At 32.4% G+C, this 12312-nt stretch overlaps 2 protein-coding genes across 3 annotated transcripts; one reads left to right on the top strand and one right to left on the bottom strand.

Moving 5' to 3' along the window:
• The first annotated feature begins 782 nt into the window (after positions 1–782).
• Positions 783–4981, top strand: LOC100183055 (kynureninase-like). Of its 2 annotated transcripts, none has more exons than XM_026839204.1 (7): positions 783–937; positions 2006–2101; positions 2423–2578; positions 3138–3309; positions 3682–3868; positions 4117–4240; positions 4658–4981. In XM_026839204.1, exons 1-7 carry the CDS (start codon positions 821–823, stop codon positions 4811–4813), a joined length of 1008 nt encoding a protein of 335 aa, XP_026695005.1. In that variant the 5' UTR covers positions 783–820; the 3' UTR covers positions 4814–4981. The 2 variants fall into 2 exon arrangements, with proteins under 2 accessions (XP_026695005.1, XP_002125079.1); XM_002125043.5 differs by having other exon boundaries at positions 1910–2101.
• A 244-nt stretch (positions 4982–5225) lies between these two features.
• Positions 5226–12233, bottom strand: LOC100185422 (GATOR complex protein DEPDC5). The gene is made up of 14 exons (XM_009863547.3): positions 11980–12233; positions 11211–11334; positions 10456–10630; positions 9902–10035; positions 9555–9675; positions 9015–9242; positions 8731–8834; positions 8173–8305; positions 7491–7608; positions 7110–7321; positions 6628–6789; positions 6065–6227; positions 5909–5969; positions 5226–5631 (listed from the first exon to the last, which is right to left on the bottom strand). The coding sequence occupies exons 1-14, from the start codon at positions 12170–12172 to the stop codon at positions 5241–5243; spliced, it is 2319 nt and encodes a 772-aa protein (XP_009861849.1). The 5' UTR covers positions 12173–12233; the 3' UTR covers positions 5226–5240.
• Between the last annotated feature and the right edge of the window lie 79 nt (positions 12234–12312).

Here is a 12312-nt window from a genome sequence, read left to right as displayed (position 1 = left end):
GTAATAGTATTATTTTGGTTAGAAATGACTTAAAAGCATTTCTGTTTATAAACTCTGCGTTGAATAAGCATTATGTCTGTGGTCAAAAGCCTAAACTTTTGAAAATGTATGCTTGGCAGGGGTAGTAAACAAGCTTACCTTTTTGCCACCTTAGGTTTGGTGTATTGTCTGCGTTCATGAATGGAATGTTTAGGTAGCATAAAGAATGTATTGCATGACAAACATTTATTGGAGCGGAACATGTGGCTTAGCTGTCTGCACGCAGATGAGGTTACCGGTTTTGTTTTGGACCAAAACATTCTTGGCATTTAAAATAGAACTTGCACAAAGCCGAGTATATTAGGTGCATAATTCATTCATTTTCCAGTCAGTTTCAATACAAACATGACCTCCTATATATAAGATGAAATTATCTTTTCAATTTTTCATTTTAAAAACTTAAACCATCTTCAGTAATGTGAAATGTAAAAAAGCGAAAAAATGAATGTAACGTACTTTATCCTCCCATGGCCGAAAAAAGACAGTTGTTATCACACGGTTGTTCTGTTTTATACACCACGTGTCAGCTTAGGAGTTAGCAATTATGTTACTTCGTAGTTTTTTCTTTTTATTGTGTATGGTTGATAATTTGAACAACCTATTAATGACCACTGGGTTGACCTAATTGCCTTTAAGTGTTTTACCCAAGTACACATACGCCCATGGTAGCAATGATGTGCCTTAAACCCATCACCTCTCGGGAGGGCTTTATCCAACTGTGCTATGTCCCTAGTAATTGTGTTCAGAAACTTTAATAATGGTGTGTGTTATTTCATAACAGATGTTGGATGAATGGCAAAACCACACTTGGCTTACAACGCCAACAACAAAACTGCTGGGTTATGATAATTCACTGTTGGAGGGAATTGGCAGAATGGTTGGAGCTTATTCTGATGAAGTGAGTTTAATTCAATAATATTATTAACTTTATTTGTCTCTGCGATTAAGGTGGAACATATTAAAAGATAGTTAGCACGAACAGACAGATATGGCACAAAACAACCGCCATTAAAACATGCTTACGGTTAAAACATATTTACATTTAGTAGTCATTAAAATTAAACACCTTAATGATTAAACATTTACATAGAAACCCACATATTCATAAATAGGTAGTTTGTGGTATCTGCGCAACATACTATTAACTCTTTTTTGACAACTAGGTTTCCAGAGTATTATTGCTTAGTCATGTTAGGCATTAAAGCTTCATAATGCAGTGACCAAAGGTCTTTTAACTAACTCGGATAATTAAAGTCATTCGGGCGAAATCAAAACCTAATATACTCTTTTACTTGGTATGTAATGTACCTATTAGATGTTTATGCAGTTAAAAAAAATGCCTATGGCAGTGGTTCCCAAACTTTTTTTTCACCCGGCGCCACTTGAGCTATTCAAAATGTTTGCGGCGCACTTAGCCAAAGGTCTTAGAAATAAAAACGCATTTTTACAGTTTTATCGTGTATTTTAAGATTAGGCTCGTTTAAGCATATGAAACTTAAGCATATGAAAAGTGTTGTACCACAGTCTGGACATGATTATTGCAAACCGAAAGAAATAATTGGCATTGTTACGTAATATACAAATGTACTGTACAGATAGAAATGCGAAAACAAACTTTTTAAATTTTATTATTGAACAAACACGTTGGATTTTTATATAAAACAACAATTTATATTGCAATAAAATATTAATACAAATCAATTATCTCGACCATGCTAAATTGGAAATGTTTCTGCAAATTTTCACGGCGCACTTGACGAGGTGCGTCGGCGCACTAGTGCGCCGCGGCGCCCACTTTGGGAACCGCGGGCCTATGGCATTGCCAAAAAAGCACAGAATATTTCCATGCCTGAAACTAATTTTTTTCCAGGTCGCTCTCATGAATTCATTGACAGTGAACTTAAACTTTCTGTTAATTTCCTTTTACAATCCAACTAAGCAGAGATTTAAGATAATTCTTGAGCAGGATGCCTTTCCTACAGTTTTCTATGCTTGTGAATCACACATATTGCAACGAGGATTTAAACCTGAAGATTGTTTGGTTTACGTAAAACCACACCCGGTAAGGCTGTTTTGGTTTTCCATTGATTTGTAAATAAAGTTAAAGTTTATATGGGTTTGAGGTTCAATGCTGATACAACTGCTGGTGTATTTATCCATGGGTAAGACAGTAACTACGTCTAACCCAATAATCCCTTTGTTGTCTGAATTGCCATACAGAAAAAAATAACTCACAAAGTTAGATATCTAGTAACTTAGTAAGCGGGCATGAGGGTTATTAAATGGAACATCCGTTATAACTAATGTTGATGGCCTGTCACGTGAGGATTATACTGTTTGTTTTTTTCATTATATTATTTCATGTAATGTTTTGTATTTCAAGGATAGTAAACTGCTCGACACAAGCGATATATTGAATGTGATTGAAGAAGAGGGAGATTCTGTGGCTCTTGTGTTGCTTTGTGGTATCCAGTATTTGACCGGACAGTTACTCGACATGAGAGGTATAACTGCTGCTGCTCATGCTAAAGGTTGCAAGGTATTGTTATAATGAATATGCAAGTAGAATATAGTTTAAGTTTGTCTAGATGCTCAGTCAATTGTGCCTAACTGAGTAACATATTCTTATATATATGTTTAACTTGTGCAATTGAGTGTCCATAAACTGCTTCAACGGGGAGTAGAAGTACTCGTGTTGTTGGTGTAATAGACCTTTATACAGCCCATTACTCTGCTGCTAGTTGTCTATACAAACAATCAGAGCCACTGTATTGCATCTGACATATTAATAAACGAAGTTCCTTATGTTTGACAACTATGAGTATAACTGATATTTAACGATGTTCAGTGCTGTGACACAGCTGGTTACCATGGTTTCAAGGCTCGTCCCTGTTACCATTTTGGTTGTGTATGTCCTTGGGCAAAACACTTAACGGAAATTCCTCCAACACAGTAATCTGGTTTTATAAACTTTTACTCAGACAATATGAAACAACACACATTAAAACAAAACACCCATCATTTTCCGCCCACGCAAGGATAAAGCAAGTTACATTTATTCATGTTATCTTAGATTTTTTTATATGACACCTATACAGGTTGGCTATGACCTGGCACATGCAATAGGAAATGTTGAACTTCATCTTCATGATTGGAACGTTGACTTTGCTGTGTGGGCAAACTATAAGTTCATGAATTCATGTGTCGGAGCAACTGGTGGAGCGTTTATGCATAAGAAACATAAAAACAATAAATTTCCAAAACTTTTAGGTTTGTAACTGTTGTTATAACATTTTTTATAAATACTAGGTTGTATATTAATAAATGTGAGTTTCTAATATTAATATATGTGTATTTTTATTGAGCAAGTAAGTGTTCATATGGATCCTTTTTTTGTCAAACAGTTATTCTTGTTTTGGTGTTCTTTTCCATGATTTTTCTCATATGTCTCGATTCCTAATTCTCAGATTTGTTTTTTTTAATCTCTTGATCGAAATCAAATCATAACAGGTATTCATAAAATTTAGAATTAATTTTCAGATTTAAATCCGTATAGTTATCTAGTAATTATTGACCAACCTTCCTTTTTTTTTAAAGAAAATCATAGTAACTTCCAAACCTTAATTACATATTTTTTTAAAGGGTGGTGGGGTCATTCTGAAAAAACAAGGTTTGACTTCAACAGCGATCATGATTTTTCTGTTGGCATCAAAGGTTACCATAACTCAATCCCATCGGCTGTAAGCTTGGCTTGTATTGCTGCTAGCTTGGAAATATTTGGAAAGACAAACATGAGAGATTTTAGAAAGAAAAGCATTTTATTAAACTGGTAAGTTCGATAAATATAGGCGGTTAATGTTCATTGCAACTAACCAGTGGTCACTAATAGCTCAAAGAAAAAACAATCGCCCACAGAGACACAGAATTACAAAACTGATAACTCAGTAAGCGGACAGGAGGTGTATGAAACAGAACACCTGTGTTATGACTAATGTTGTTTCCCCGCCTTGTAACCGAAGTAAAGACAATTATTTATATTTAAAATGCTTTTTTTTATCACACCACAACCTATTTCAGTTATTTAGAAAGTCTTCTTGAGCCAAACCTAAAAAAGTATGGCATAAACATCATCACACCTTCTAATTATCAACAGCGTGGTTGTCAGCTATCTATAACCTTTACTCAATATGATGCAGATAAGGTAACTTGGTTGTTAGGGTGGTATGAGTACCAAGAGCCTGATGCATCTGTTGATAACATTCATCTCTAGCCTAGACAGGTGCGAGACTTGACACTGCTACCATTGTGGGCATATGTGTCCATCATACGTACCAAAAATAATTCCTTATGGAATGTCAAATTTGTCAGCCATGCCTGTTTCACTTGATAAGCCTCTACATAGGACCTCACCCTTATAGAAAAAATGTTTTAAGTATGTGGTAGTTTAAGTTAATATTTATGTGATGTGGTTATATCATTATTTCCTATCTTTTTCTAATATCCCATTAATACTTTTTATTACCATAACTTAGAACAAAAATAAACTGTTATTTTAGGTAATTTGCCTTTTATTTTGTCAATTGGTATTTATAATCCCCCCTCTGCATAATCTCACTAGGTTGTAGCCGGCCTTGTTTCACATGGTGTGCTCTGTATTGTGTCATTGGGTATACTAAGATTGTCTCCAAACCCTCTGCATACAAGTTTTATGGATGTCTTTAGATTTGTCCAATTGTTGCTCCAGATCCTTGACGACCTAACAGAAACCAAATAAATGTCAATGTACCAATGTATTTATATATTATATTCAGTATACATGAAATAAAGTTAATTAAATTCTGTCCAAACTTCTTACCCACATATATCTGTATTTTTTAACTCTTTATTGTATTATATGCACCGTCATCTTTAAAATTATAATATAAAAAGTATGGCCATTGCCCATGAACTTTGTGAAACTTTAAAATATTGATAATACCGAATGGCAGTTTTTTAACCAGAAGTAACCAACATTTAATTACAATAAATAATTCATTATGATGAGATGAAGAATAACAAACCGTAAAACTTTACAACTACACCATCATGTGCTGTATTGTAAACTTACAAATAACCCTAAACATTTTTTAATAGTTCAATACAGGCGTCTATCGTTGTGTGGATATTAGCTTAATATAAGGCAGAGGCAAATTGTTTTTTTTTTATTTGAAATCGTTATTAAACTCCTTAAAAAATGAAACCAAACGATGATCTGCATTATTGCAAAAATTTACAAAATCTCTTTCCAAATCCTGGGGTTGGCAATCATCCAATGACTGGATTCGCCAACGTTTTGTTTGCATGTAATTCGAAGACCAGTAAAAACCGGTGGAATCAAGTTCCTCTTGTGATATGTTTTCAGATACATTGGTCATCTTTGCAGTGTTAAGTTTTGATGGTCGATTACGATAACTGACTGATCGACGTTGAACAACATGATGATAAACAGGTATTTGGACAAACACTTGCCCAGTAAAATGAACATAACTTCGAGATTTCAAGTTTTCTTTGCAATCATTAGTTCCTTCAAAATTATCCCGAAGAAATCCAAATCTACAAATTTGCGTGAAGAAAATTAAAACCGAGTGTTGAATGTACTTTTAAATACGACTGAATTGCCGCAAAAAATAAAATTTGCCAGGTTTATGCTACAGTGGTGAGAGCACACATGTCATAAACAGAAGATACTTATATGTGACTTCTATGGATGTGTGCGTTCGTATTCTTAGGCAAGACACCAAACAACAATTGTTCCAACCTAATGATCCCTAATGGGTTGTACTCGTTGTCAACCACATTAAAAAATAAATTCAAAATTAGTCCTGTTTACCGTAACACAATTCCCTCCATCCAAGAAATTATAAAATCTCTGTATTCTTCCCCTTTATAATCTGTAGATAGAATAAGTCATAAAGTTATCTACGTACTTATTTTAAATATGATTTCCAATATCATGCACAAAAATCAAATGTAAAATGGTAATAACCTTGAAATAATGAAGAGTTGGCCATCGCTTGAAGATTAAGAGGAACAAATAAAGGAAACCTCAGTGGTCCTGTTACTTCACTGCTTGGAAAAGCAAATGGATCGTTTGGCACTGGACATAAATACAAATCACATCTCGTGCTTTCCCTCTGCCAAACTTGCAACTAAAAAAGATAATTTGGTAATTATTCCCATTTTAATTGAAACAAAACTGCATGATGTGCATGACTATAATAAATAGACTATGTGTTGTTTACAGGATGCTCATCACAATTGAACGGTCAAATTCAACTTTAATAAAAACTAAAAAAAAAAATAAAAAAAAGTATAAACCTATGCCTGCCTATACAGATTGATGTAAATATTGCTAACTATGCAAATATATATATTTTTAATTATTTTAAAGCAAACATATTTTTATCTTCAATTATACTAAGAATTTTGCAGTCAATAACTAGTTTTAATGACAACAAACAAAAAGTAGTGGGTAATTAAGCTGTTTTATAAAAAACAGACAAAAGTGTTATAAAAACTTTCTTAGTTCAAGCAGATTCATTTTCTTACCATGTTGTAGATACAAGTAGCTGTTGCAATCAACCATTGTAATTCAAAGCAAAACACAAAAGTATCAACTCCAACTTTTGTTCTGTTTTTATACTTGACATGACACCATTCACATCTATTTGTTCCTGGTTGGTTGGCAAGTGGGATCTTAACCAGGTTGTTCTGTGTGGAAACCCAATGTTCAGTAATCGAATGTGAGCTAACTATCATACAGTCATAAAGGAATTGCTCACTAAGTTAGATACTTGATGACTTGTAAGCACGACCAAAGTTTACGAAGGCACCACATATCTGTCGCAATAGCACATTAATAAAGTAATAAAATAACTTTCCGAGTTGCTCTTAGTGCATTCAAGGATAGGTTGTGATAATGATGTTTAAAATGTTTAACATTTGTATCTACATAAAAAACCAAGAATTTCAAACATGATTAAAGTTATTGTAAGTTTACAAACTTAGCGTAAACTGTTCTTTGAACTAACTTTGTCGGGGGAAAAAGTTTTTCTTCTTGGACTTGAATAGGAAGTTGGTTTTGTGTAAAACGCACTTTTCTGTGAGTTTGAGGAAGATAAAAGCAACGAAGTTGAACTTTTGATCAAATTCTTTCTTGATATTTCAACTTCAAACCATCGTTTGTGGAAGTTATGAAGCAAATACGAGACGACACCGTACTGATAACTTGTTGGATCATCAACTTTAACAAGAAAGTAAAATATTTTATTAATTTCATTTAGTAGAAGAAAAGGGGAACTTTCTGTCACTGATATACTAAAAGTTAAATTAGGTTTACATAAATATTAAATTAAGACATGACTTTTAAGTTACACCATAACGCTATGCAGCATGCACATCATTATACTTACTATCCGAAGTTTGGTTGTTTATAAATTCCTCATTTATGCAGTAGAACACATAGCCATATACGAATGGATATTGAGAGTCTTGAGAGGCGTGAATGAGAAGTTTGGATTTGCACATTGACTGTAATATATTTATAAATGTTGAATTGCAGTAAAGTGTTTAAATCTCTGCAAGTGATTAGTGACATATATAATTGAATATCAATAAAAAGTTGCAAAATAGTGATGACTGATGTTGCTTATTAAATACACAGAGCTACAATTCATAAACAGTCAATTGACTATTGCATCATGTTCTACCTTTGTTTTTCTAACTTCTTAGTCATTTTAAAAATGAAAGACAAAAAAACACTAAAATTGCATTTCAAATACTGATTTTAATTTAATTCAACAAAAACATCAACTCAAAGCAAAATGTTGTTCCAACAATCATTTCAAATAAACTTGAGTAAACGTTATAACAAGATAAAGATAATCATTTAAATAAACAGATGACTGTAAATAACAATTGTTATAACATGGGTGTTTTGGTTACATATACAACTATATGTCTGTATTTATTTTTTTATTAAAATAACTGACAATTGTAAGGCAACCGATCACGAACCACAGCGTTGAAACAATCATTAAGTCTCTTTCCCAAGAACACAGAGTGGTAGCAGCATGGAGCCTTGAATTCACTTACCTCTAACAACAAGCAAGCATCCTTCAAATCCATCAAACCACCAACATTAGCAATGCACCAATTCACAGCTTCTATACTAATGAAGGTAAACATCGGTAGATCAACATTATCTGCCATGAAGTTCAAGCCATTCCTGCAGAAAATATCAACCAGATTTATTTAGGACAGTAAACACAGTTTACACTGAAATTGGTAAACATAGTGAGAATTTATCTGAATTTACTTCCACAGTACAAGAAAAATAGGTGATAATAATTTATTTATCTTTTATTTATATCAGACACATTGTTATATGGTGGGGGAGATGGGACATCTTTTTATTCTATTTTCTTGTTCCATTTAGTAGTAAACAAAGAGTATTCAAGGAAATATAATCTTAATAACTTCGATTGACCATTGTTAATTTTTTAAAACCTGATCAGGATATTTGGATATTGTGTGGTAAAGGTGTCACATCTTCCCTACCCTACTATACGCATTAGGTATAAAATTAAAAGCACTATGTTTAAATTTCTGTTCAAGTATCTAGAAGATTATCATAATAAATAGTTTACGAACTGTTTGTCCTTCATTCCTTTCACAATATCTACGGGCTCAGAATGTACAGTGAGTTTCTGAATCGGAGAATTCCCAGAACTTGAAGAACCATTATCACTGCCAGACTGAAAATCATAAAAACTTAATTAATAATATATCAAGCCAAAAAAAAATTTTTACAGTACATCAAAACAGTTTAAATAAAAACTTAGAAAATCCACTGCAACAAACCAATTTTAATATTTTTTAACAATTAGTTTAATTAGTAATAAGCAATATATTCTGGTAAACAGAAAGTTTTATACTTTGAGATGAAGTGGCACTGGCTGGGCGTCAACTCCTTGCAACAACCTCCCACTGATAACAGGAGGAGTTGTAACTTCATCTTGTCGCAATGGAGTAGATTGACCACTGGATGGTGTGCTTGAGCGTGTGGGAGGGGTGGGGGTGGTTTGCGTTGATGAAATTATTTGCGTGGGTGTTGGTGACGATTGAATTGACTTGATGTGCACTGCCGAGCTACACTGATTTCTCTAAAAAGATTGGTTTATTATGAATGGATTTTCATAACATCACATGTTACACCAGTTCCCAACCATTTTTAATAGTAATATAATACTTTAATACTTGACATTCAATTTTGCCTCACACTGACTGAATGAGAAAGTTTTGGAAAACAAAATAAATGGGTCAGGAATAAAATGGGGAATCACGGGAACTTATGAACAAAACCAAGAAACATAAAAACATGCAGCAAGTCGTGGAAATGGTTCCCTAATGAAAAAATCAACACATCATTTTTGCTAAGATATATCAGCAGAGAATTTCCCATTAAAGCAACCTACCCAAGATTTCCGAGAAGTTTGTGAATGGTTTCTTTTGATTTTATTCATATGATCGAGAAATCGTAGAAATGAATCACACATCACGGCACATTCACCATCATCCATCGTGTTATCATGTGATCTAAAACATCATGACATTAAGTGTCATAAATCATGAATGTGATGTAAATAATTTTCATGAGACACGAAACCAGACATAAAACGTCACAAAAAATGAATTATGTTTCCTTACTTTTCTATCATTAACAAAACTATCATGTGATCAATAAAATAACTTAGACTATCATGATTTTAATTCTACTTTTTCATGACAATCATGTTTGTGATATGTGAGAGATATGACTCACCGCTCACAGTTACAACGGTCAAACACGTCGTATCTCCATTCACCATCATTTTGTTTGTTTGCTTGTTTTAAAATATTTAAACGTTTCGATGGAGTTGGCAACAATATAAAGTTGGACTGCCAATAGTTGACATTCTGAAAATCAAATTTATAATACTGTCAACTTTTGGCTAAAAAGTTGCAGCTTGTGAACAGTTGAAGTAATTACAAAAATAGGATTTTAACAGATTATACCACAAAAATCCATTTCAATTTCAAATCAAATTAAGTTGTATTATTAAACCTGTGGTTTAAAATATTTAAAATGAATTGCATGAGAAACACCTCAATCTCTTGCCTGAGAGGAGCAGCCCACAAAAGTTTTTTTACTGCCTTGTCCCATCCTTTAACTACCAAGCTTTCTTAAATTTGAAGATTGCATTAGTCAGTTAGTTGGGGTGTTTTTAATCTTTAACCAGAAAAATATTAAAACAACTTTTCACTTGAAATTGTAATTTTAACATTAAAGAAAAACTTTTTTAAAACACTTAAAAAATTCATGACTTTTCATTTTACCGATGATAATTGGAAGTCATTTTCATCTGGATTACAAACATAAACATCCAGATGATTCCAATAAAAATCTGGTAGTTTTGTGTGCGAGAACGAGATTTGAGAAGTTTGGAATTTATCTCTTGTTTTTGGCCACAACATGTACGTGTATGGCACAGTAACTGTGGTGAATGGGTGTCTGCACAAAACAATGAAACGTTACTTTAAAACAATCATATTCTGTTGAATTAGGGCTTTTAGAGAAGCCAATAGAAACAGAGTAAAAGTTAATTTATTAAATCAAAAACTTAATAAATGTTTTTAATTCCATTTACATCAGTAATGTCGGTCCAATAGCAGACATACTTGTAATGCATTGTAAACATGTGAATAGAGTGATCAAAAAAAGTTGGAACACAAACAAATTGATAAAGTGTCATAAACTTAACCTTTATCTCTAGGTAATGATTGTAAAGAAAGAAATTGAATGCAGTAACTGAATTACATCATCTGAATTGAAGTTTTAATGACAATACATTTTCATATCACTTGTGACTGTTATGAGTGATGCAAAGTAACAAGTAAAAATGATTTATCAAAAAACAACATATTTTCAAAGATGATATTCACAACGAACACCACCCCACAAATATGTTGGGATAAAAACCCCATATTTAAAATATATTTGATAAAATATCTGTGGTATCTTTCTAAAAAAACTATCAAACAACCCGGATCAAACAAAACATTAAGTATAAGAACATTGAAATATCAAATACCTTGGTTTGTAAATGGTAACATTGATTTTTTCCTTGTCTTTGGACAAAGTTAATTGATGATATTGCCGACCATGACTAAGCATGTATGAGTCAGCATAACCATCTGTATCCATCATTCCTCGAGCTGTAATATAAAAAATATGTGAATAAAATAATATTAAGTTCAAAACTCATGTTTAAGATGAGAAAATAATGTATTTTAAATCAAGAATATCAAAATCGCCTTCTAAATTATTAAAAAAAGAGAAAAAATAAATGTTTAAATTGATCTGCTTTAATTGCAGACAAAAATATATAGATACGTATAATATAAAAAGGATATATATAAATATATATATATATATAATCTAAAACTACATATATAATCTAAAAACTAAGTGTTTATTTTACCAAAAGTCACTGAATAGCAAAGAAACAAGTTCAGTTTCATTCACAGGATGATTGGATTTGGAACTACAGGTAACATGGTAAGTAATCACATCATATTTAAGTGAAACAACCATATAATCTTCAGTTATTAGTATTACAGACTTTCAATTACACCCAAACTGATTAATTACACCCAAAATGATTATTGTGCACTGAACATTTAACTTTATTAAATACAAATGTTACATGTGTTAAAACATACAACAATGTTTGTCCAGTCTCTGACAGTATTACACATGAAACAAGAAATATTCACATAAATTTTTTGTTTTCACAATAATTTACAGATAAAGCTCTGTGTGAGCAAGTGCAGTATATTGACAACAATGAGACTGCTTACCAGACAAAGGACTGGTTCCTGTGAAAGAACGAAAGGAAACTTCACTTAAGTTTGGACTGACGATTGTCATGGAGCTTCCTGTGCTGTTGTGGTTTCGTTTCCTCTTCATTTGTTTAATTATTTGAAATCCTTGACATAATCGTTGATTGATGAGTTCGAGGAAGATTTCTCTCGAACTTCTCTCTTGATTCATTTTGTTCGAATTCTCATCGTTTCTGTAACAATCCCATGATCAGAGAAATCTATTTTTTGACTGTGATATACAAAAACAAACAATTTCAAATATTTTTCAAAAAAAATATTTTTTCAAATATAATTTACAATTTTTTTTTA

This window comes from Ciona intestinalis, unplaced genomic scaffold, assembly GCF_000224145.3.
Source record: "Ciona intestinalis unplaced genomic scaffold, KH HT000171.2, whole genome shotgun sequence".
NCBI lineage: Eukaryota > Metazoa > Chordata > Ascidiacea > Phlebobranchia > Cionidae > Ciona > Ciona intestinalis.
Note: the sequence above shows the minus strand (reverse complement) of the source record. Positions and strands in the feature narration are given on the sequence as shown.